Genomic DNA, 27,930 nt, shown 5'->3' with positions numbered 1-27,930 from the left:
AAGTTTAAACTTTATGGGGAACTTATTTTCTGTTACTTTTCGTAAAGATAAAACAGATTGATCAGTCTTGAATCCATAGCATTGCTGTTTATTTGATCATAAGCTATTCATTCAGATAGTGATTTAATAGTTACTTTAAATGAGATCAGTACCTTTTAACCTGAAAATGACCTAAGATGGTCAATGTTGTTCTGCATTTTATTTTAGTTAAAATGCTAATGCCCATATACAAGTTCAGAGATCAGGTCAGACTTGTGCAATATATAGTCAAAAATATACACTACCTGCTTTAAACTGAAACAAAGATATTTAAATGTACAACAGTTACAAAATATATTTTAGAAAAATAGAACTGGATATGAAATAAACTGGCACTACTTTTGTGATTGTTACATGTAATGACAAAATTAAGGACTTCATAAAGTCAAATAATATAAATAACGCTCATTACAAATGGAGAAGTGTACTTTAAATGGAGAGGAATTTTGTGGAACCACTAAAATAAGTTTTTTTTGCCATGGGCTTTTTGTAGTACAATACTGTATGATGGATATAAATTGCTAACAGATAAATGTTCTTTCAGTTAATATTTTATTTGTTAAATTGTTTAATACACTGTTACAGATCTTTTTCCCATAGAAAATATTTACACAGTTAAGTCTCATTTTGCAAAATGGTTGTTAAATTACTGAAAACTGTACTCGATTAACCAATTTGCTTTAATTTGCCAATGTATTTTTTTTAGTGTGCACACAGTGAGCCTTAGGTTCCATGGTTTAGATTGTTACTGCCACAAATATAATCTGCACTCAGTAATTTGGATCCAGGAATGGTAAAACTCGGCATTTCTACCTAGCCCATCACTTAATAAATTAGGAATGGTTAGCATAAACAGCTTTAGTGTAGCTATGCATGAAATTAAATAAGAATGAAAATATTTTATACCAAAACGTCAAGAATATCCATAAAAACAAATTGTCTAAACAATGTAGTTTAATATTCACCACATACCTGGATTTTAAAAAAAAAAGTTTCCATTAGAAAGGTTTTAGTTAAATACTCAAGGAAATTTCCAAAAGGTGCTGTTTGGTTAGACATGCAGATTTAGCACCACAAACTATCCCAGCTTCTTCCTTTGGTTGAGGTGATTTTTGACACTGCACAGAATGAAGTCAAGCTTTTGTAGGTCATGTGAACAACTCTTATGGTGGCTGGAGCTGGTTCCAACTACATCCAACCACAGTGATTCTTCAGAACCTCATAAATGCAAAAAAATTTTAACCATTCAAGATAAAGCTTCCATGAGGAAGGATATTTCCTTCATTTCAATTTCTACTAGAGCTTGAGGTGGTATGTCTAGAAAATGTTATTTAGTGAAAAAGATACAGTAATACCTAAGGCACAATTCCATTGGACTGAGAAAAATTTCCAGCTTAGTGCATGAACATACATTCCCTGATACATAATTTTTGAGTGAAATGTTATACTTGCTTGACTCAAGGGAAGTAAGATATTTGTGAATAAAGTTATTATACTGTTTGTTATTCTAATAAATATAGCACAAAAATATTCAAAATATCCACAACTATGCAATATTAAATTTATTTGAATAAAGTTTCCAATTTAGGTTGTTTTAATGGGCTTTCTCAACTGGTTAAAAGAGTGCCAATTCTATCGCCTTTTCATAAATTTCCTTTTTACATACAATTTGATAGTGTTAACTTAAATTCCTACTTCATTGCAGGTATTCTATTTCCTCACTATCTTTTCCATTTTGTTCATCTGAATCTCTCACACTGTTACCATCTTGCACTTCTATTATAGGTTTTAAATAAAGTTTGTTACAACATTCTTGTCAATGCTCACAGAATCAGTCTTCTCAATAAGAGTTTGGATTTCACTAGAATTGTCATAACTTCACACTCTCCACCATTAATTATCAAGAATAAATCCACAGTTTTTGAAAGCACTTCATTACACATTCATCTTTTATACATTTGATTGAGTGACTTACATGTAATTGCATCTAACACCTCAGTTTACATGGTTATTTGAGATGCTCTTACAATCCATGTTTGCAATAACCTGAAGCATTAATTTTCTGTATTTCAATTTGAGACACTGTATAATTAATGTTATACATAGAAGTAGGAAGACTAAACAAACATTTGAAAGTTGAACTTTTGGATGACAAGTTGCATATTCCTATTCTCTTGTTCCATTTGTTTGTTTAATTTAATTGCAAAAATAATGATGGCAGAAAAAAGAACAGACTATAACACTGTAATAATTTATATAAATATTAATAAATTCTGACATTTTGTTAATTAAACAACAATGTATTAATATTTAATCAAAAACATTTTTTTCCACTTTATCAACAAGTAGGATTAGAACCTGAGTAGTTTTCCTTCCCTGTTATGCAGTATCCAGTACATAGTCTTTTATCAGAAATTTTAAGATAATGTTGCAAAATTTTGACATTTCTGGGTTGTACAAGTTTCTGCCATATGCAGTTTCCAGCACAGAGAGGTTTTATTATACAATCAAACCTAGTTTATGTGAGTATAAACAAGTGGATAATAGGGTCAAATCTAATGTACATATAAGTTGAAACGTTGAATTTTTTAAAAAGTAAACATTATTTCTTATATTGTATTTTGACAATAAAACAACTTTCTTTTATGGATATGAGTATACAAAATAAATATTTCACTTTGTATAAAAAATATTTAAATGAAGTAAATGGATCAACTTATGTTTGTTGACAACACGTTACAAATATTTGTTTATTGGAGGTTACAAACAAGACAATTTCATAATGTTTAAAAACTAAACATTACAGGCAGTGTACAGTATACTATGAAGAGATAACTACATATTTATACAAATCAAATACTAATTTCATGTCATCATTTTATAGAAGAAAGAGCTATTGAAGAATTAATTTACTTGAGCTGGTTGAAACTTCCAAATATTCCTTTCAGTCCTTCCTTTTGCAACAACTGTTATAAGAGAAGTGTTGTAGAAAAATAAAATTTAGCAGGTTGTTCATAAATAACTGACTGTTAGGAATAGGTTGCAAACAGTTTCCTGTTGTATATTTCAAGGAATTACAGATACCAACTGTACACTTGGAAGCAACTTACAGCAGGTATGCCTAGGCTAGAAGCTTCACATCACATATCTGAAAATAAACAAGATGAACATTACAATTACAACCATCTCACTAATTCTCTATTTCCTTGAACAACAATTCAGCACACAGCATTACATCAGTTCATCACCATTGGTCTGGGAGAACATCCATGTTATTACAAACTAAATAACACACCAACAGTATTTAGCTTGTAATAACATTCCTTAAACAATGTGATTAATAAGGAGTGAACAACCTAAATAAGATCAGTCATTGGACTGGACACATCTACCAGTCAAACAATAATGGTTTCAAGTACAAAAGTGTCTAAACATATTTTAAATGTACCAAATTATACCAAACCTAGTGGTTAAGACACTTCATGAAACGAAAAGACCCCCAAATACTACATACTGAATTAAAATCTAGTTGTTCATTCTTTGTTTTAAATCCTCACAACTCCATTACAATAAATAAGAAACTGGACCATCACCTAAACATGTGCTTATTAATATAACACTAAACAAATTTTAATTTTCTTACTAGCCCAATTTTTTTTTTTTTGTCTATTTTCAAAACAAGTACAGTCGAGATGTATGTAATAAAGATAACCCAACAATAATATACATTGGACAAAAAGGATATCTCAGTTGCACTAAGCTGGCTCAATTTTTGTCTCGTGGTCAGTTCTAGATAGATGTATCCAGAATACAGTTGTTAAATCAATTAATATTTATGTCCATAAAGATTTAAACACTGAAAATGCTGATAAAGAAGTTTTTAAACAGCTTTTCAAATATAAATTTGATAATCCTTTGCTTCAGCTGATGGCTTGAAATATTATTGCTATATATTTTATCATATATTTTAAAATTCTACCAACAGAGTATACTTTTAGAAAATGAATGCTTGTCTATCCATTGCATATTAATATATAAAAATAAATTATTCAAGGCCTACTAACAGGAACTTTTATGGATGCATTTTAATTTCTGTGTATGGATTGTTAAAGATTTAACATAATCTTTTATTGCAAGGTTTTAAAATCAATTTTCATTTAATGTTGCTGATCAACAAAATTAATTGTATAATATTTTCATATTTTTATTTCATTTTATGCTCTTAAAATATATTTCACGTTTATTTATTAATACTGTTCGGCTGACGGATGTAAATACTGAGGGGATACATCCCCCCTTCATTTTAGGTGGGGGGTATGGAGCATACAATCATCCCCCCCTACAGTTTGGTCTGTTGAATTGTTTTATTGCATCACTGGCCTACAAATTGTGTGTTTGTTCTTGTATTCTTACCAACCGAATTACATAATTAGGCATAGATGTAGGCTTTTTCAGTAGCCGAAATGTACATCTTTAATATAGGCGTACTTCTAAGCTTTTCGAACTAAGTGATAGTTCGTAAGTATCAGTCAGTAGGCCAAAGTATACATGCAAGGCTTGCAAGCACTATCACAGAATCTACTTACATCTTGTACGTAGTGTAAGATTAAGTAAAATTTTCATCACAACAGATTGAAAAGAGCATCAAATTCAAAAATATTAATCTCAAGCATAAACTCCTGTGATGTAGATCTGGCAGGGCATTTGTAGCTTGTAGCTGTATCAATTTCATGTGTATATTGTGTGCAGTTTTCCAACGCCATTTGTTCTTATGCATGTCTAGCCAATTTTATCATCAAACACCTTACTCTCCTTAGCTTCATCAGACCTGTGTTTGTGGCTCTCATTAATCCATGAAATTTCAGATTATCACCACCCTCTAATAAAGTGCTGGTGCTTTATGGTAAAAGAACAATATATTCTCTTATGATAGATAGTAAAAATATTGTATTTTCTTGTATAATTAGAACACAAAAGGAGCAATTTCAACAGCCTGAAGCCTCTACTTGAATTGTATTGCTAGTTTTTGTTTAGGTGTTTTTATTTAATAGACGTGCTTAAAGACATTATATCACAAAGTGTTTGCCTTTTGATGAGCTTTAACAGGAATATAATATATTTGTGATTGTTTAAGTATTTTTTGAGAAACTTGCAATTACTTGTGTTGTAACTAGCACACATTATTGTCCCAGCGATGCCCAGGTGGTCAGTCAGCTCAGTAGTCACTGTGAGGTTTGCGCGTTCAACTTAAATACATTGTACAGTTCAGTTCTACTTCCATTCTGTTTTATCTTCATTTGTTGTATGTTAGCGTTTTTCAATAAATACTGTATTTTAGCCTGTTGAGTCATCTGTGAAACAGATTCCAATATTAGACAGTTCTGCAAGCTAGTTACTAGTACTACAAGTGACAATGCAGATAATCCAACAACCTCAAGCAAAGGAATAGAAACTTGCCATACAGAGGAAATACTATGTTCATCAGAGGACGAGTCTGAAAATGCTTGTGCAACTATTGCACATCATGAACCATCAGACAGTTGTGAAACAAGTTTGTGCAGTAATGAAAAATCTGACACTCCACAGATACAGTGTGGAAAGCCATATCATCCAGACACACAACTAATATCACGACAGAAAGCAAAATCTCAAAATAGCAACTTTCAGGGCAAGTGGTTTGATGAGTTCCCATGGCTGCATTTCGACAATCAGACTCAAAAAAGTTATATGCTTTCATTGTGCCAAGGTGGAAAATAGAGGCATTTTTACAGGGAAATTGGATAGACCAGTGGAGTATAACTTCATATCCCCTGGTTTTTGCAACTGGAAAAAGGCAAAACAGAAATTCAATGAACACCAATCCTCCTCTCAGCACAGATTTGCTATATCTCCAGAAGGTTCACGTGATGTAACTCCAGTGACTGTCCAGCTACATGATGGAAAAAAGCAGCAGCAGGAAGAATGCAAAAGAAGCTAGCCAAAATATTCAGAAGTTTACGTTTCTTACTGCATCAAGGTTTAGCATTATGTGGACATACTGATACGGAGGGGAACTTCCTGCAGTTAATGAAGCTCCTTGAAGAGGAAGATCCTGAGTTGACAGCCTACTTGTCAAAGAAAACCACATCCACATCACCCGAGGCTCAGAATGAAATAATGGAGATGTTCATCCATCAAATACTGAGGAACATAGCACACGAAGTGCACTTAAAGTAAAATCTTTGCATTAATGGTTGATGGCACTCAAGATGTTACAGGTGCTGAACAGGAAGCAATATGTGTACGATACGTAGATGAGAACCTTGACGTCTATGAGACGTTTCTTGGTTTGTACAGTGTTTCCAATACAACTGGTGAAACAATATCCTCGACTATACTTGATGTACTGACTAGACTCAATTTAACACTATCAGGATTAAGAGCACAAATTTATGATGGAGCCGCTAACATGAGTGGTGCATACAGTGGATGGCAGGCAAAAATAAAAGAGAAGCAACCATCAGCTTTGTTTTTTCACTGTGGAGCACACAAGGCTAATTTAATAATGCTACATGCAGTTGAAGCTTGTGAATGTGTTCAAGACTCTATCCAGTGGGTACATGAACTTGGCATCTTGCTTCAAAGGTCAGGCAAATACAAGACAATCTTTGAAAATATTGTATCGTCAGGCAACCACAATGGTCCAGTTAAATACATCCGCCCACTGTGTCCAACACGCTGGTTGTGTCGCCTATCTGCAAATTACATGTGCTAATGATCACTATAGTGACATTGTTGATTCTTTGTCTGAATTAGCAAGTGAAAAATCAGATGTAACAGTGAAAGCACGAGGTCTGCTGGACAGATTTGACAGTTTTAGGATTGTTGATGGCTCAGCATCCATTAGCTGTATTAGAGGAACTAAACCGTGCATTCTAAGCCATATCGGCAACAGTATCTGGCATGATTGAAGCATCTCCAATGACAGTTGAGCAATTGTGGGTATTGCGAACAGAGAAAATACAAAATATTTGATGAAGCTGAGAAAAAGGGAACTTCCCTAGATCTGGTGCCTATTGAACTACCACGCATTCACAAACCCCCAAAAGTATCACAGGTAATGGCTCAGCACACTATTCTGCAACAGCGAGAGATTACTACAGAAGCCAATATTTTGAATTTGTGGACACAGTCATAGAACATCTGAACACTAGATTCAATGCAGACAACAATGACTTGAGACAATATCTGGCACTTGAGAACATGATCACATCTGGCAAGATTGGCAACTCGGTTATAAACTTCTATCCAGATATCTCTGCACAACGGCTCGAGTTTCAATTGCCCATGTTCAAAGGAATAACAAAAGCAGTGTCTCTGAAAGGTGTGAAGGATGCTTACTGTAAAATGCATGAAAAAAGCCACCAGATATTTAGTGAAGTTATTCTTCTCATGAAAATTTTGCTTGTATGTCCAGTATCCAGCTGCGAATGTAAACACAGCCTTTCTGCATTAAGACGGTTGAAGACATGGTTAAGGTCAACTATGTCTCAGTGCCACCTTAATCATGTGGCAGCTTGTCACACTCACAAACATGAGGTCGACAAGATAAATATAGAAGAGTTTATGAAAGAATTCATAAACATCATCACAAAGGAGGTCTATGTTTGGGAACATATAGACTAGAGGACTAAATGAATCTTACTTCAATGAAAAGTATGAATAATTATGTGCTACATTGTATTGATGTGTAGTTTTCAAGAGTTCGCAAAGACATTTTAATTATTTTTATCAAACGACATTAACAGTTTTTCAGTAGATATAAACTTATCAAGGGTAATTACTAATTTTATTAATATTTGAAAACGTAATTCATGCAATGAAAGTTATTAGTAACCTTGTCAAGTATAATGGCCATCTTTTATACTGTGCAGTGTGCAGAAATAAAATCATATGGCAGTTAATTTGTGACACATTTGTCTTCATTCTATTAACATTATGAAAACTGTTCACAACACCTCACTTATACAAACCTACATGGAAACCTTGAAGTATCGTGGCAACAAGATTACTCTGTGACTGCATGTCTACAGCTTTCAGGTTCACGTAATCAGAGATTACCAATTTCCAAATTGAACAGTCCATATAAGTGGTTGCAAAAATCCTCCCCCAACCCCCCATCGGGTGTAAAAAATCTGCGCCCCTGTCGGCTGATAATACAAACATAACCTAATAAACATTTAAGGTGGGGTGAGTGATTACAGTATCAACATCACTGTGCTATTATCTCAGCTGCAATGATGAAACAGGCTGAAACAAAAAGAACTTTTAAGAAGAGCATATCTTATGGCCAAATATTTGACTGTGTGGTTAGGCTAGTATGCAAATTGAATGAAATACCAAAACTATTTACATTTTGTTGAATGTTAACATATTATACTGAGAAAAGATACTATTTAAGTTTCTATTATAACAGTGAGTGTATTTAAATTTCCTAATGATATAAAATATTAAGTAGCACAATCTCAGAAACATTCCTCTCCTCATTTATCTTTATTCAGATGGGGAAAGAAGACATTTTTCATCACAGAGATGTGGCTCATAGGAAATTTTACACATTTTAATATCAAATGTACATATAAACTTTGAAATAAAAAAGTTATTCATCGAAAAAAATTAATATTTTCCTTAGCCAAAAATGGATTTTCAAGACTCATCTACTCACACAGAATAGCTCGATTTCTTCATGCATCTACCTGTGAGATTTTCACTTTGAGGTACTTCCCACCTGAAAATGTGTGTTTAACGTGAGCTGTGCCAATGTATTATCCCACCATCATGAGACACTAGCCCACCACAAACAGGAAGGTGACACAACCTCCTAGCACAATTAGCTTCCCAAACCATCATGTTCAAATCAACTTTATTTCTGGAAAAGGCAGGAAGGAATTGCATCAGAAGAATGGGAATTGGATTCCTGGTCACATCGTTCAACTCCTTGAAACATACTACTGTACACCTGGAAGCAGTATACTTCTTACAGCAGGTATGCTTATCCTAGAAGACAGAAAGAAAACAACATACCCATGAAATCATGTCATGGATTAAAAAGGTGAGGAATTTTTTTACACAGATAAAGTTGTATCTACATCAACTCATAGTGGGGAAAAAAGCTAGTAAAAATTATCATAACCTTCATAGTATTCAAAGAGAAAAGAATATCAATTGAATGGATAAGAGTAGGACACCCATTATGCATAAAATAACCCATATGTTGAACAATGGTAATCATAACTTTCACAGACAACCTGCCTCCAGCTAACACTTCTCGTGTTAGTAAAATTATCACATCCAAAAAACAAACTGGAAGTTACCCTCACTTGAGAATTTATGATGGCAGGAAATCAATCAAATATACATTTTTTTATCATGTGAAATTAAAAAGGCAGCAAGTTTATTACATGAATCACAAATACTAAATGAGTTAAATTTGAAAGAAAATTAAATTCAGTAGGAAATAATTGCAAATGTGAAGTGACTGATTAATAATTTCAAAATGTCTCTCTTCTAAACACTTAAGGAAAAAATTAGGTTAATTTGAGAACAGGTGCTTAGGAGGAGATACTGTGCAAGAAGACTATCACCTTTCTATTGGTAGAGAACTTTCACTGGATGATTCTAACAATTTTAGGTTGGAGGTAGCTAAAGGCTAGTGGAATACAACTTTCATAGGAAAATGTACAAAGAAATCAAACTATTTTATATGTACAGATGAGTATCATCTTCATAAAAATTTAATCTATAAAAATCCTATCAAATATGTGACAATTTCCTAACTTAAGAAAATATTGTAGCTTATTATCGTCTAACAATACCATTAAAAGGCATAATAAATTGAGATCATGGCTGAAAATATCATTACCAACAATAGTAAATAACTGATGAAAAAATGGATTCTAATATTTATAACATGAAACATAAAAAAGTATGTTTAATGAGCTACACTGACTGCCACATTATTTTGTAGTTTCACTTCAAGTAGATAGCTTTCTCTGATTGGAATTCAATATTAATTGATATATAAGGTAGGATTATATCATACAACATCTGGTTTCCAAACAATTAACAAATATTTTATTACTAACTAAAACAAATGAACAAGTCACCTTCCAATTGAGTTCTTTTCTTTGATGCAGTAATTTTTCATTCAGAGCATAGAAAATATTAGTTCTACAACAACGTAATATCTCTGTCAAAGAAATTTTCCACTGGATAAAGGTCCACGATCTGATCTAATTAAGACAGAACAAGCTTTATTTTATAAAATTAAAATTACTCAAAAATTTATATAAACTTTATAACAATTAAATCTTGGAATATTAAATATATTAAAACAGAACTTGTGCATAATACACATGCATGCAAGCACTATTAAAATGATTACACAGTTAAAATAATTGCACAATGATGAATTTGTTAAAAACAGAGACAGGCCCTAAAAAGACTATGATTTGGTTTTCTTATGGCACTATTTTCAGAACAATAAAATACGTAAAATTATTTTAGGGCTGGACACAGTTTTTAATAAATCATTTTAATAATATTCTCGTTTTAATTGTATTAAAACAACTGCTTATTTGCAAATGTTTAGTGTGAAACATAGTTTGTAATAATAATGAAGAATGAAACATCATACAAAACTACACTATGAACTAGTAATCAAATAAAGTAACAAAGAGCTTTGGAATGCTGAAATAAGTATCCCATAACAGGGTTACAATTTAGACAATAAAGAATCAGAGCACAATATGACACAATCAGAAATAGATTCAAAGCCTGGATCTTCAAATACAAAAAAAAGGGTAACCAACCATTCACTTTACCTAGACAAAGAACCCATTAAACTGACAGGTTGACAAGAAATTTATGAGGTCTAGAGTGCACAATCAAGATATCAATAAATCATTCAAGAAGTTCACAATTGAGGAGATAATTAGACAAAAACACTAAACTTAAGCTCTATCATGTGAGAAAGAAATATAGGTTTATAGTATATCCCAAAGCTAATGTAATGCTTTATTGGTACATGAGAAATACCCATTCAGAATTCAAGAAAAATAGCTTCAGTTTCTTTTAAAACAAATGTCAGCAACCAAGAAACACTGATTAGCATAAAAGACAAGAGAAAAGAAGTCCTTCTGTTCTTCAGCAAATCTACTGAGATGTCAGCCGCAGCATCCATGGAGAACATTCATATAGATGTAACTGCTTTCTCTACTTTGTCTAGTAACATGTCTTAGTATACAGCATATCATGATAGAGGAAGAAACAGGAGATAAGCTACTTTATGATTTACTATGTATCATGGAGTTATTAGTAAGTACATTAGAATAATTCTTAATGGAACATCTAAATGTTGGAAAGAGTAACATGAATGTTAGTTGTTGGAATCTGTTGAATCAAATATTTTTTTTCTGTTATCTATTCTCCAAGGTATATATTTGATTTTTATATAAATTTCCTTTGGTTGGTAACTTGCAAGTCACACCTATGATTAACTATAACAAAGAAATTAATTTGTAACAAATAAAAAAAGCAAAAACATTGAAGTAACATATATAAAACTAAAATTCAGTATTTTAACATTCTCACAACTGTATTGTAAGATATTATACAGGATCATGTCCAACTATACCATTGTTTGAACATGGGTATTTTCCAAAGCAATTACTAAAGAAAATACAAACCTTCTGGTCAATGACTAACACAAAACAAGTTTAAAGGTTTTACATTAGCCTAACAATTTTCTTTTGTAGTTTTGACACAACTAAAGCCACAATATAACAGGTCATCCCATAAGTAATGTCCAAAAATTTAATACAGAAAGTCCATCATCATTTCTGATTTGGTAGAAGGCTTTAATGACTAAAGTGTGTAGTAGAATGTGTATACAAATGTTCAAACAAATAAAAGAAACTAACCCAACTCCACTTTTTCAGATCATTAATCAAATAAACCAGTATGAATATACATGTATTTGAGGAGCATATTAGGTGTGGCGTATAATGCTTTGCGAGTCGAAAAAAGGCAACAGTGCAGCAAAAACTACATGAAACATTCAAGGTGTTTATGGTATGAAGTCTCTCATTTAAAAAAAATGTTGATGGTGATTTCAGAAGTTCAGATCGGGTGACTACAGCTTAAGTGATGACCCAGGGTTCAGGTTGTTCTGTTGAGTTTGATGATGACTTGCTGCTGGCTGCACTTGATGAAGATTGTGCTGTTACAGTTGAAGAACTAGTACAGAAGCTGAATTCAACCAATTCAACAGTTCACCTTCACATGCAACCACTTGGAAAGGTGTCAAAACTTGGAAAAATGGGTCATCCATGAATTGACAGAAGCCAACCTTAGAACAAGAATAGACATTTGCACTTCTCTGCATGCTCGTGAATATAACTCAACTTTTTTGGACAGGTTAGTGACTGGAGATGAAAAATGGATATTTTATAAAATGTTAAGCACCAAAGACAATGACTCAGTGCAGGTAAACTGGCTAAAGCACAGCCAAAAACAGACCTCCACGCTAGGAAAGTCATATTAAGCGTTTGGTGGGATGTCAGTGGTGTGATCCACTTTGAGCTGCTGCCACTCAATGTAACAATTACATCAAACTTCTATTATCAACAGTTAGAGCACTTGAATGTTGCACTGAAAGAAAAAAGGCTGCTTTGATTAATCCGTAAAGGTGTTGTGTTACACTAGGATAATCCACAGCCCCATACATTAAGGACCACATCAGCAGAAACTGAAGAGTTAGACTGGGTAAAAACTTCCACATCCTCCTTATTCTCCGGACCTTGCCCCATCTGATTATCATCTATTCTGAAGTTTGCAAAACTCTCTCAATGGAAAAGAGCTTGGAACACAAAGATGTCAAAACTACCCTCTCTACATTCTTTTCCTCCAAACCAAAAGATTTTTATAGACGTTGAATTCAGAAAGTTATGAATAATTGTCAGGAAGTAATGATGATGGAACATACATTATTGATTAAATAGCATTAAAAGCATTTGAAATCCATTCTCTTTCTGTGAAACTAATACTGAACATTGCTTAAGTGACAACCTGATATGTGGGTATTAATGATACACAAAGAATGTACAAAATATGTTAAATAGTATCTTAGCATGGTAAGGTTACAAACTCAAGGTGCATGCATGCTTTGTGTGGGTATGTGTGAAATACTTTTCAAAAACATAAATGTCATAAAACACAATATCAGAAATATTCCTCTCCTCATTTCTGTTAGTAACATGTACAATTTAAAGGAGAGTAGTTTCTAAAATGCATATTTAAAGCCAAGTTTCTTATTAAGTTGGAGAAGAGTATGCAATCAATGGATGTTTCAATTGAACACAAAACATTTTCAATTATTTCTACTCACAACCATTCACCCCTCACTAATTCAGTGTTGCTTTTAACAACAATTCAGCACACAGCATTATATCAGTTCATCACCATTGGTCTGGGAGAACATCCATGTTATTACAAACTAATACACTAACAGTATTATTTAAATTGTAATAACATCCCTTAAACAATGTGATTAACAAGGAGTGAACAAACTAAATAAGATCAGTCACTGGACTGGACACAATCTACTAGTCAGACAATAATGGTTTCAAGTACAAAAGTGTCTAAACATATTTTAAATGTACCAAATTATACCAAACCTAGTGGTTAAGACACTTCATGAAACGAAAAGACCCCCAAATACTACATATTGAATTAAAATCTAGTTGTTCATTCTTTGTTTTAAATCCTCACAACTCCGTTACAATAAATTATAAGCAACTGGGCCATCACCTAAACATGCTTATTAATATAACACTAAACAAGTTTTAGTTTTCTTACTAGCCCAATACTTTTTTTTCTATTTTCAAAACAAGTACAGTCTAGATACATGTAATAAAGATAACCTAACAATAATATATATTGGAAAAAAAGGATATCTACGTTGTACTTAGCTGACTGAATGTTTGTCTCGTGGTCAGCTCTAGATAGATATATCCAGAATACTGTTGTTAAATCAGTTAGTATTTATGTCCATAAAGATTTAAATACTAAAAATATTAACAAGGAAGCTTTTCAACAGCTTTTCAAATACTCACAATGAATGTCACAATCCTTAACTTTAGCTGATGGCTTGAAATATTATAGCTATATATTTTACCAAATATTTTTAAGTTCTAGCAATGGAATATATTTTTGCATATAAATATATATAAAAAGAAATTTTATAAGGCCTACTAACAAGAACTTTTATGGATGCATTTTAATTTCTGTGTATGGATTGTTAAAGATTCAACAAAATTTTTATTGCAAAATTTTAAAATCAATTTTCATTTAATGCTGCTGATCAACAAAATTAATTGTATAATATTTTCATATTTTAATTCCATTTTATGCTCTTAAAATATATTTTACATTTTTATTTACTAATACTGTTTGGCTGATAAAACAAACAACCTAATAAACTTTTAAGGTTGGGTGAGTAATTGCAGTATCAACATCACTGTGCTATTATTTCAGCTGCAATGATGAAACAGGCTGAAACAAAAAGAACTTTGAAGAAAAGCATATCTTATGGCCAAATATTTGACTGTGTGGTTAGGCTAGTATGCAAATTGAATGAAATACCAAAACTATTTACATTTTGTTGAATGTTAACATATTATACTGAGAAAAGATACTATTTAAGTTTCTATTATAACAGTGAGTGTATTTAAATTTCCTAATGATATAAAATATTAAGTAGCACAACCTCAGAAACATTCCTCTCCTCATTTATCTTTATTCAGATGGGGAAAGAAGACATTTTTCATCACAGAGATGTGGCTCATAGGAAATTTTACACATTTTAATATCAAATGTACATATAAACTTTGAAATAAAAAAGTTATTCATCGAAAAAAATTAATATTTTCCTTACCCAAAAATGGATTTTCAAGACTCATCTACTCACACAGAATAGCTCGATTTCTTCATGCATCTACCTGTGAGATTTTCACTTTGAGGTACTTCCCACCTGAAAATGTGTGTTTAACGTGAGCTGTGCCAATGTATTATCCCACCATCATGAGACACTAGCCCACCACAAACAGGAAGGTGACACAACCTCCTAGCACAATTAGCTTCCCAAACCATCATGTTCAAATCAACTTTATTTCTGGAAAAGGCAGGAAGGAATTGCATCAGAAGAATGGGAATTGGATTCCTGGTCACATCGTTCAACTCCTTGAAACATACTACTGTACACCTGGAAGCAGTATACTTCTTACAGCAGGTATGCTTATCCTAGAAGACAGAAAGAAAACAACATACCCATGAAATCATGTCATATATTAAAAAGGTGAGGAAAAAAGCTAGTAAAAATTATTATAACCTTCATAGTATTCAGAGAGAAAAGAATATCAACTGAATGGATAAGAGTAGGAGCCCCATTATGCATAAAATCACCCATATGTTGAACAGTGGTAATCATAACTTTCACAGACAACCTGCCTCCAGTTGATACTTCTCGTGTTAGTAAAATCATCACATCCAAAAAACAAACTGGAAGTTACCCTCACTTGAGAATTTATAATGGCAGAAAATCAACCAAATATACATTTTTTTCTCATGTGAAATTAAAAAGACAGCAAGTTTATTACATGAATCACAAATACTAAATGAGTTAAATTTGAAAGAAAATTAAATTCAGTAGGAAATAATTGCAAATGTGAAGTGACTGATTAATAATTTCAAAATGCTTCTCTTCTAAACACTTAAGGAAAAAATTAGGTTAATTTGAGAACAGGTGCTTAGGAGGAGATACTGTGCAAGACTATATCACCTTTCTATTGGTAGCAAACTTTCACTGGATGATTGTAACAATTTTAGGCTGTGGGTAGCTCAAGACTAGTTGAATGCAAGTTTCATAGGAAAATGTACAAAGAAATCAAACTATTTTATATGTACAGATGAATATCATCTTGATAAAAATTCATAAAGCTATAAAAACCCTATCAAATATATAACACTTTTCTAGTTGGTTGGTTTGGAATTTATGGCACAAAGGAACTAAGCTATCTATGCCAAACATTAAGTAAAAAGTTAAAATTAATGTAAAATTATTAAAATTCATGAAAGGAAATTAAAGTAAAACAAATTTTTGAATTAAAAACAAATAAAATTAAATTCAATATTTACATCTTGTCTTCAGCAGCAAGAGAAATACTACAGTAATTCAAATAGTAAAGGAATTTCTGTAGCATAATTGTAATTATCATAACTCACCAGGATGACTAATGGGCAAGTTCAATAACCACCGTTAATCACCTGAAGTTCAACTTTCCAGTCCTGGTGTCGAGTTATTTGATGTTATGGCCGTTTTCAGAAAGTATAGTAATACAAGTTTTAAAATACTTATAGCAAAATTTTAGTTATTATAACTCACCAGTATGATTAACGGGTAGTTCAAACAGCAGCATTAGTCACCTGAAGTTAGCCTTTCCAGTCCTGGTTTTGAGTTGATGTTACAGCCATTTTACAATTTGAAATCAAACTAGATGTACTTTGATTCTTAAAATGGAATCACATTAAAAAAGCTCTAATGTATAAATTTAAAAAAACTTAAATAGCATAAAAAAAGGTTAATGGCCTTTAAAAAACTAAAAACATTTCTAAAGTGGCTAGTGTCACCATCGCCAATAACACTGTCTAATGTTATGGATAAACCTTGGGACAAAAGTTTAAAATGGTGCTGTCGTTGAGAGTCGTAATTATGGCAAAACAGTATAATGTGGCTTAATGTGACCTGAGTGTTACACAGACAACACATTGGTGCACAAGTCCCAGATAAAAGAAAACAATGAGTTAAAATACTGTGACCAATGCATAGTCTAGTTAGAACAACTTCCTCTTTCCGATCTTTACGGAAGCAAGACACACAAAGGCCAATAGAGAGTTTTATTTGGAAAAGCTTGTTTTCACGTTGCTCACTCCAAGTTGACTGCCAACTGGCACGGAGCTGAGTCTGGAACACAGGACCATGGTCAATATATAGAACAGGCACAGCAGAGATAGTGCCAGAGCAGACAGATTTAGCCCATTCCTGCAATAACCAATGTGGCTCAGTGTCCAGAAAACTGGATAGAAATAGATGTTGAAGAGAAATAGGCCAGTCGGTTTTGAATATTAGTGAGAATAGGGTGAGAACTAACGTGAAGCAATTCTGGGGCCAGTAGAGAACTAAATGAGCCAATATCAAGAGTGCAATTTGAGTACTGCTTAGCTTCTATGTCATCCATGGCAAGAGAAATGGAATACAGTTCAGCAGTGAACACAGAAGCTATAGAGGGGATTCTGCAACCTCAAAACCACAGCACCCCATGGCAGACCCTGCACAATCACCTGATATTGAGCCATGTGTATAAATAGGAATGGAAGAATGGTTTGAAAGATGTTCAGCAAATAACAGACGCTATTTCTAATCAGGAATGTCAGCTTTTCTCAGATGACTTAAAGACAGGTCATGCATAGGGATTTTAAATAGCCATGGTGGGATGGACTGACAAGTGGATACAAAAGACAATAGGAGCAATGGCAGACCATATGTTCTGAAAAATCATGGCCCACCGAGGAAGGAAAAAATAGCCTCAGGTTTTGCTAAGGAACAAAGTTCCAAAGCATGCAGTAAAGAAAGTTGCAAATGGCAGAGGAGGTTCATGAGACACTGTGTAGAAGCTCTGAACTGGGAAGTGCATAAAACTCCAGCGCAGAGCCAAAGTCCCTGGTGATGAACAGAATCCAGCATTTCTAAGACCAAGGTCCTGGCAGAGTCACAGACCAGTGATCCGTAGTCTAGTTTCCTCCCCAAGTGGTGGAAGAGAAGACGCAGAGGATGTTCATTGCTCTTGTACATTTGACCTGTAGTTTCTTGATGTGTGTATAAAGATGAGCTTATGGTCAAAGATAAGCCCCAAGAACTTTGTCTCAGGGACCACAGGCAGCACAACTTCACTGATATAGAGTCCAGGATCAGGGTGAATATCCCATTGGTAGCAAAAGTGCATGCAAACAGTTTTAGAGAGAGAGAGGTTATAACTGTTTGCTGTGGTCCAATTCAGTAAATGGCTCAATATACCTCATGTTTGACGACTGACATGAGATGTGAAAGTTGTCGAAATAGACCCCATTTGCAATAGTAAGAGGGAATTGTTCAATGATGGCATTAATCTTCATACTGAAAAGTGTGATGCTCAAAACACAGCCATGAGAGACTCCAAGTTCCTGTATAAAAGAACAGGAAAGTATCAAACCCAAATGAACTTGGAATTGCATGTCCCTTAAAATTTTTTTAATGAAAATGGACAAATGGCCATGTAACCCATATAAATAGAAATCTCACAAAATACCATACTTCCATGTTGTATCATAAGCCTTCTCAATGTCAAAGAATGTCAGTACAAGATGTCATTTGATAAAGGCTTCTCTGATTGATGTCTCAAGTCAAAACAGGTGGTCCACGTGGAGCGCTGTCGTCAGAACCCACACTGGGTGAGCGAGAGGAGGATGTTTGATTCGAGAAACTAAACAAGATGAGCATTAACCATTCTCTCTATGGTGGTCTCTCTGCTTGAGTCTTGATGGCTAAGAAGGTGGAGGAACAAGCCAGAGTGCTAGTTACCCAAAAAAAGCTTTCACCTAGAGTATCCACAATGCTCTGGGCATCAGCTATTTCCTAGCTATCAGAGAGCAAGATCAAGAGGGGAACAGAATTATATTGCCCGCTGACCTTTTGAATCTTGACCCATATGACTTTGGAACTGGTAGGAGAAGATATGCTGGTTGTGAACTTAATCCAAGATTCCTTCTAGCAATGCAGTTTGAGTGTGTGGGATATCTAAGGAAAGCATCCCAGGCCCGTTTTTGAGCCTTCTGTGCCATGTGGCAGGCAGGATTCAACCACGGACGAGGATATTGGGGAAAACATGTCAAGAATCTTGGAATACATTGAACAGCTGCTTCTATAAAATACAGTCAGTTATTGCTGCCACAGTCATCTACTGATGGCTTACAGATGACGTGAAGATTAAGTTCTGTGAGAACAGTGAAAGAAGGCCAGTCTGCATGATCCAGGTTCCACCGAAACACGTGGGTCAGATGGCATTGACCATGGCCAGTCTCTCTCAAATTTAGAGGAAAATGATCACCCCCTCATGGATTATTGTCAACACTCCAAGAAAAATGAGAGAATAGTGAAGGGGAGCAAATTGAGAGGTCAATAGCAGTAAAGGACTGACTAGGTTCATGAAAATAAGTAGAAGAACCAGTATTTAAAAAAAAAAGGTTGTGATCAGAGCACACACTCTACAGTGCAACACCTCCTATCAATATCAGCACTTCCCCAGAGGGGACGATGTCCATTAAAGTCCCCCAGAATTAAAAAGGGAGACGGCAACTGTTCAATGAGAGCATCAAGGTCTGATTGATCATAGATCTCTCCAGACAACTAGAGATAAGAAAACATTGATGGCTATGGTTTCCAAGGGTGTGTTGAGTGGCAAAGACAGGGTGGGCACATGCTGATCAACCAACAGTGCCACCCCTCCATGCACTCACTCATCACAGCCTGTCATTTCTGTACAAAGAAAACTGCGAAAAGGTGACTGTATCAGCAGGTTTCAGAAATGTTTCCTGAAAGAAGAGATACAGTACGGTAGGAAGCAATCAGTGTTTTGATGTCATCCAGATTAAAACGTAAACCTCGTCAGTTACATTGTATCAAGGTGGCCATTTTTACTGATGGCCTTCTGTTTACAACATCTTTTTTTCTTTACTGTCTTTATTTGAGGGAGATCAACCTCCATGGATCCTGCCCTGGACTGACTGGGCAAGTCTTTGTTGTTGGAAAAAGATTCCAGTAACCGAGGACATCAACTAATGATCGTTTTGCAGCTTGGGATGATAGAAGATGTATCCGAGGAAATGCCTGTATCCAGAACTAGAGGAAGTGGATCTTAAGATTTGTTGGAATGTATGTAAGGGACAGAGATGGGTGTTGAAGTTGATTCATCAACTTTTCATTTGTTTTGAGAATGATTCTTTTGGAGGCACAGAGAAATCTGTCTGCACTTCCACTGCAGTAGTGGAATGAAGTGGAGCAGCACACATCCGAGCCTCTGGGTAAGCAATATTATGAATCGTTTTCAAATGTTGCACCTGTTTTTCTTCCAAACCGTTTAGGGCAAGAATGAAAGTAGGACAGGTGAGAGCCATTGCAACTGATGCAATGAGAGTATGTTTCATACTCATTGGCATCATGGTCCTTGCCACTGCAATGAGCACACATCAAGGAACCACAACATGACATCTTTAAGTGACCAAACTGCTGACTCTGGAAATATCGAAGAGGGTTTGGAATGTATAGCCATACCCTGCAATTAAGATAACTTGCCTTGATGGTGGCAGGTGGAGGTGGTGATGTAAATTTCAGAATGAGGACAATGGTTGGCATCATAATTCCATCTTTTGCGAGTGGAGATGTGCCTCACTGCAGAAACTACTTGAGTGGAGAGACCAGCAAGAATCTCTGACTCCGGGGATGTTCTTCAAATGCCTCTCAACAATAACTCCTCGTGATGAAGTAGCATGAGATGTAACCTCAATAGGTATATCACTAATTGCCTTTGAATGCAAGGAGTTCAGTGCCGAGATGTGGATGTTTCCACCAATATGTCACCAGATCAAAGCTTCTTTACTGACACTGGAGAGCCAACAAGTCCCTTGAGTCCCTTTTGAATTAAATTGGGAGACTTTTGCCCTAATGTTTTGCCTGAAAGTGAATGCAAGATAACAAAATGAGGTACAACAGGTGTTACAGATGTTGAAGATTGCTGCTCAGAATCTTCAAGATGTGGTCATTTACCTATGGACTGTTTTTTCACTATTTTAAGTTTTTATTTGGAGGATCCATAATAAAAAAACAAAATTTCAGTGCCCACTGACCCCACCAACCATGAAGCCCTACAAGGGACCACATTACAATGTCAAACAAGGACACTGCAGCAATACCAGGGTTTTGTGAGCACTATACCCAAATATCAGCTTCAGATACAATGACCACAACACCTGTTGAGAACATCCGACACTGGTATTTGGTTGACCCTAGCCCAAGTGGACCAGCCAAATGACCCAAGGGGACTACCCCAAAACTGCCTGTCTACAAGAATTCAAAATCAAAGTAGTGTATTAGGTGGACTGACTAGTGTGGTTGAAATCTATAGATATCATTATAAATGAAGCACTTTATTAAAGCTTAAGAATTTTAGAAGGATGATATTTATATGGTTTCCCAATATATTAAAAATCAGTTAAATATGTCTTACTTTATCCACCTAAGTAACTTCCAACTACAAAATTTCTAAATTTCTGGATTTTAACTTTTTCATGCTCAGTGTGAACACTCACTTTAAAATTATTTTGACTAAGTACATTATATGCATTCATATTTTCTACTAATGGATGCTCCAATGTACAAGTTATATGTTCAGAATTTTCTTTTGGATTCCATAAACTGAATGTGTGGAAACCCCAATGAGACAGGGTGTTAACACTTTGATCCCTTAATGCTAGAAAAAGAAGATCAAAAAATGAATCAAACTTTTCTGGACAAAATCTACCACTGACATAGAAAAACATTATTACAATTGTTGTAACTCTTCAAAATACTCAAAATAAATCAGCATTGTTTGTAACATTCCTTACACTCACCTCAAGCAACACTGTACACAGAAATAAACAAAATAAATGGTAAACAGATGTCCACATTACCTTATTTGGAAAATTCAATGTGACAATATGGCACTTGCATACTGTACTAATACTTCAAAGGTCATGGATTTCCTGTTTTTGCAACTCAATGTAAAGGATGTACATCAGACCACAAGCAATGTATCAATGTTTACAAGTTCCATAAAGTGAAACAATCATATTAACCACTGACCTAACCTCCAAAACAAACTATATTATAATATTCCAATGAAACTATGATATAAATTATTTGAATTTGCTCTAACAAATTGTTTTTTTAACTTTTCAAAAGAACATTACACACAAATTGAAAATTTCACTACGAATAGCCTCCTCCCTTGAAATTACTGGTTTAGATATCTGGACAAGAATTTTATGGCTTTCAAACTACAGAACAATAATAACTCTTTGTAATACTCAAATCCTGTAAGTCTATGGAAGAGTTCAACACACTTCAACATCAATTTCTGAGTGTCAGATCCTTAAAAACAAACTTAGACTTTACTGTCTCTCATAAACCACTTCAAACCAGTTACACTAAATAAAGCTTTATCAATGCTATCAGTCACACAACAGGTACCATACTCTGTCTGATTTATACAACACAGAATTTTAAATATGTGATTCATAAAGTCCTGAAGGTGAAATTCAACTTATTTCAAAAACATTCAAATTCTCTAGAAGTATAGTAATGAAAACTTTAAATGTAACCAAAAAAATTAATGAAATCATTAAAACAGAAAAGTTACAAACCTCTTCACAAAAAATTGAATAACAATAGAGTAACTTGTATGTTTTCTTACCATGGAGGAAACAAACTGTTCCAAAACATAACATTCAAATAAAAACTAATTTTCTCCAAATGTGCTATATTTGGGTCAAACTGAGTATACTTAACCCATTTATTATTGATTAGCCATATGACGTACGGTTTGTCTCCAGCAGCTGAATGCAAGTGTGCTATATACATAGTGTATGGCTTGCAAAACTTTTGCATGTTTAGAGCAGCTGCAGTCAAAGGGTTAAATATTATGGGTTAGATCCACAGAACAACAGGAGATTCGATCAGAATATTTATTATGGAAGAATACCAAATCTTTAAATTACTAAATATGAATAAAAAATTGTGTAAAAAGTAAAGCACAAAATTATCAATCTTTATTCATACTCACAAGAAAAAGGCACATATATATTGTTATTAAGCAGGAAACAATTGCTTCTGTTGAATGAAAGTTCTTGAATTTATTAGATCAAAACCAGCATTCTTTACTTCACAGGTAATGTTACATTTACTCAATGTCTAGTGCTAGGAAGGTGACTCATTTGGGCATAGTTAAGGCCATTAGCCTGGTTTATCAGTAACGAACACTGTTGTTGACACCCTTGCACAGAATGCAATGTTTTAGTAATATCCCCTAAAAGTAGACCAAGTAGTTACCCACAGAAAATAACAGAAGCTACTGAAACAAAATTAACTTAGCATACTTTCTCAACCATATGCTGTGAAAACTGCAAAGTAACAAAAATTGAGAATAATTACTATTATAATACAAGAAGATAGAAACACTGGGTATCTTTATATATTTAACACACACCATTTAAAACACTTGAGAAACAATACGATACTGGCTCAATATACCAATACATTTGCAAATATAAATTGGTGAAACAGGTCAAGCACTCAAATGGTGCATATAAGAACACAGAAAAGAAATCTCTCTCATTTTTTAACTCAATTCTTCTATGCGACAAATTCAGTAAAAATTATTTCTAAACTTTACATAAACAAAACAATGCCAACAAAGTAAAACTTAAAGAAACATTTTAAAATTAAAAATAAATACTGACAATCAATAAGCACAAATAAATTAATATAAATTAATTTATAATTAATTTGAATTATGGATATTCTTAATGTTCATTATTTTGTTAATGTCCTGGAATTCTGTTGTGTAATCCTCTAACAGACAACTGGTGCACTTCTTGCCAAAACATACTTATCCCACCTTCTTCCCCAGACCTTTCCCCTACAGATTTTCATTTTTTTCAACCACTTTGAAACAATAAATGCTTTCAAAAACCAGACAGCTGCAGAAGAATCTTTCAGGAAGTTCACTGACCATAGAAACTGATTTCTTCAAAAGGTTGCATAAACAGCATTGTTACACGTTGGCAAAATTGTGTTGAAGCAAATGGTGCTTACTTTAACTAAAGCATGTTTTACAACACTGACTTTTCCAAACTTTGCAGTTCAAGAAACAACATTTATTTACATGACAAATAAACATACCTAGTTTGACTTTTACAAAGAATATCACAGATTAAGATTATTACTACGATTCTGAAAAAACTCAAAGTTATTGTATTTTTATCTATTGTAATAACACATGTAAAGACAAAACACATTTGACTACAGTACTAAAAAATAGACTAGCTCCTCATACAAATAGACTTAAATGTTTATGCAAAATATTAAAGAATCACATTTTCTGTTTCTAAAAATCCATGAAATATAACTTTAATAACTCTGAGGTTGTTCACATAAAATCCACAAACGTCTAATAAAAAAGTCAAAATTCTTCATTCTGTTATAATACTGCATGAGAGTAGCTATTAATTGTTAAGTTATATTACTAATTTAAACAACTCTGTACAACAACAGTATATTAGCTATTTTAATTATTGGATATTAAATATATACATGCATGAGCTACTGAAACGTGCTTCATTTTTCTGAGATGCTTTCCTATAAATAACGTACATACAGTTTCAATGTTAATAGTAGTATCATAATGATGATATATTAAAGCTAGAGTACTGGGTCTTTCTTTGTTTTGTGTAGACCAAGTAATTATTCAATTGGCAGAGAGCAGATTCCAAATATTCACATAAACATGAACTTAGTAGAAGTGTGACAAAGGGTTTAAAGATATTTGGTACACTGTAGTATGCTTTTTAGTAATCAGCCAGTATCTGGAATCTGTCTTCGAGAGTTGTAGAAAACCAATTTGTCATCCACCAATGAAATTCTTCATCTGAAATATCAGGATCTGGCAAATCTTCCCCATAAAAATCTATAGCCTTCCAATACCAGTTTTTATGGCACAAGTTTCTCAATCGATGCTGCTTGCTTTACATCTACACCAAATGGAGGAGGAATTACTGATAATGTGGTCAAGAAAAGAATTGACTATATTACATATTATAATTATAGAGAAGAGAAGAATAATTTTTCTTGTCAACCGCACCCTAAAGCAATTGAACCAGCCTGTGTGGACTTTGATACAATAGGAGGAGGAAAATCATTAATATAAAGCTTTGAATACAACTATGATAACCAACAGTGTAACTAACATTTGGCTTGTTTTAATATATTACTTTGACACAAGTGGACTACGTTGCTGTTTATTGATGAACTAAATTTACTACTAACAAGTCACAAAGATTTACTGTAAAATACAAAAGGTCAAAAGAAGCCATTGCATGCAAATAATTCAAACCAAAAAATGCTAATGCTTCACCAAAAGAATACAGACTATTTATAAAACACTGAATATGATAAGCAGCTGTGATATACCTATATAATCATAATTGTTTTAAATCACAGAAATATGGGGATTGTCAAAACTCCCCCTGCAAATATGTGTAATTGGTTTAAATATCAAGAAGAAAAACACCAGAAATTTTTTTCCTCAATTACATACATTTGTTCAGACAGGAGGGAGAGATTTTTCATCACACAGCTAGTGCTCGTCAGAAATACTTAAAGAATATTGACCGTAATGTCAAACTTACTCATAAATGTCAAGATAAAATGAAAATGGTAAACTGCTAATAAAGCATGTACACCAAAACACTTCTACTTCTACAATAAAAAAAACATAAATTTACCTTCTATTAAAAATATTTTTAACAAAGATGTTCAACACATTTGCAAGCCACATAAATCACTAGCACCTCTAGATTCATTTGCTCTTAAGCACAGACCTACACAATAGGCTATTTGTGCTGTGCTCCATTTAGATTTTTAACATTATAAATCTTATCACTGAGCCAGAGGGCTATTGGATCCACAATTTAAGAGAAAGTGTTCTACTTTTAGAAAAGAAAATCAATAATATAAATTGTAAGGCCATATTCTAATAGGAGTATAATGAACAAAAGCTTCAGGTTTTAAATTAAAATTCCCATGTACCTTTTTTGTTAAGATTGTTTGAAAATGGCTGACTTGTGATAAAAACTTAAAATTTTAAGAAAATAATGAACATGAAATGAGGCATAGTTATAATTACATTGTAAATTCATTTGCAGAAATAGCTAAAACAAAGATTAAGCTATTTATCAACTGATCGTAGTATCTTTTAAGTCATTTGTTAATATTTTGATGTTATCCAATAACTTCATTATTTTGCTGGTTTCCATTAATTGTGTTGTATAAATATACATATAAAAGATATTATTATCGTTACACGTTCCTATTCCAATTTCAAATAGTTTCCTTATTGTAAAGCACTTCACTAAAACTTGCAAGGCAATAAAGTGTCATTTCTGCAAGTTATGTTTTAATATCTATCTACGTTCTTGTTTAGTTTGTGGTTTTTTTCTGATTACTATGCACCCAACTTGTGATAATGTGTTGGACCATGTTATCAACTTAAATTAAAAGGTAAAAAGGCCATTTAAAAACTCAAATGCATATAAACTTTTATCGGATTATTTTTATTGGTTTTAATCTGTTTTAGATGTCGTAATAAATTCGAAATACCACGAGTTTACACATAAATGTATTTTCGGTTAATTTCAAGAAAAATATAAAATTCACACGACAAATATATTCATACTTACTCTAAATATATATGTTTCGTTTTTGTTGCATTCTAAAGACGGATAGCATGGATACTTAAACATTAAAATAAAGTACAGAACAAAGTTTCAACCTTCTAATTTAATATTCTGGTTAACAAAGAGAGTTCACAAATAACTATTACTGACCTCATGGCTTATGAACGAGAGTGTTAACGCGTACGAGATTATAGGGGCATAGCAGTTGGATGTTAGGTTGTTAATTGATATAAGTATAAATGTGTTCCTTTATATAGGTTTAATTTTGGTTTCAGTTATTGTATAAGTAAAGCTTCTTTGATTTTGCGTTAATTTGCATTTGTTTCCCTACACGAGAACTATCTGCGCTAGCCACCCCTAATTTAGCAATGTAAGACTAAAAGGAAGGCAACTAGTCATCACCACCCACCGCCAACTCTTGCACTACTCTTTTACCAACGAATAGTGGAATTGACCAAACATTATAACACCTCCACGGCTGAAAGGAGAGCATATTTGGTGTGACAGGGATTCGAACTTGCGACCCTCAGATTACGAGTCGAGTGCCTTAACCTCCTGGCCATACTGGGTCTGTATGGAATTATACGATTTTTATATATTTCTGTGTCAAGCCTCTTGGTTATGGCCCGGCATGGCCTAGCGCGTAAGGCGTGCGACTCGTAATCCGAGGGTCGCGGGTTCGCGCCCGCGTCGCGCTAAACATACTCGCCCTCCCAGCCGTGGGGGTGTATAATGTGACGGTCAATCCCACTATTCGTTGGTAAAGAGTAGCCCAAGAGTTGGCGGTGATGACTAGCTGCCTTCCCTCTAGTCTTACACTGCTAAATTAGGGACGGCTAGCACAGATAGCCCTCGAGTAGCTTTGTGCGAAATTTCCAAACAAACAAAGCCTCTTGGTTAAAAATTAAACGGCACAAAGTCCTCGCATGTTGTCCAATTCCTTTCTGGAGAAACTCTTTTAGCAATGAAAACAACTTTACTGATACTATTCCTTGCTTTTGAATATCAAAGAATATGCCCCAACTCAGATGAAGAGTCATCAAGAAATATACTTTGTTATATCTGGCGGTTTCAAAGAGAGAGGAGTTACCAAAGTTATAACACAAGCAGGTTCTAATCAAAATCATGGTCACAGTTACAACCACCCTCAAGCTAATAATCGAATAATTTTCCATTCAGTCACAGATGACGAATAGTACAGGAAAGTGTTGC

The 27,930-nt window shown here is 33.8% G+C and overlaps 1 protein-coding gene across 9 annotated transcripts; it reads right to left on the bottom strand.

Annotated features, from left to right (window-relative positions):
- Positions 1-74: 74 nt before the first annotated feature.
- On the bottom strand, positions 75-26,885 carry LOC143222768 (uncharacterized). 9 transcript variants are annotated; one of them, XR_013012475.1, is made up of 5 exons: positions 26,722-26,885; positions 15,014-15,378; positions 10,185-10,310; positions 8,744-9,075; positions 75-3,187 (listed from the first exon to the last, which is right to left on the bottom strand). XR_013012475.1 is itself a non-coding variant. In XM_076449724.1 (5 exons), the coding sequence occupies exons 1-2, from the start codon at positions 21,763-21,765 to the stop codon at positions 15,124-15,126; spliced, it is 486 nt and encodes a 161-aa protein (XP_076305839.1). In that variant the 5' UTR covers positions 21,766-23,042; the 3' UTR covers positions 75-3,187; positions 8,744-9,075; positions 10,185-10,310; positions 15,014-15,123. The 9 variants fall into 9 exon arrangements, 7 of the variants coding, with proteins under 7 accessions (XP_076305839.1, XP_076305840.1, XP_076305841.1 ...); XR_013012476.1 differs by having other exon boundaries at positions 26,869-26,885; XM_076449724.1 differs by lacking the exon at positions 26,722-26,885 and adding an exon at positions 21,535-23,042.
- Between the last annotated feature and the right edge of the window lie 1,045 nt (positions 26,886-27,930).

Source organism: Tachypleus tridentatus, chromosome 8, assembly GCF_004210375.1.
Source record: "Tachypleus tridentatus isolate NWPU-2018 chromosome 8, ASM421037v1, whole genome shotgun sequence".
In the NCBI taxonomy this organism is placed as follows: Eukaryota; Metazoa; Arthropoda; class Merostomata; order Xiphosura; family Limulidae; genus Tachypleus; species Tachypleus tridentatus.
Note: the sequence above shows the minus strand (reverse complement) of the source record. Positions and strands in the feature narration are given on the sequence as shown.

Excerpts from the sequence above, each read along its gene's own strand:
- LOC143222768 (XM_076449724.1), bottom strand. The coding sequence starts at position 21,765 with ATGTTTTTCTATGTCAGTGGTAGATTTTGTCCAGAAAAGTTTGATTCA. Across the intron at positions 15,379-21,534 it reads TTAGTCAAAATAATTTTAAA|GATAAGCATACCTGCTGTAA; the intron begins GTGAGTGTTCAC and ends TCTGTCTTCTAG.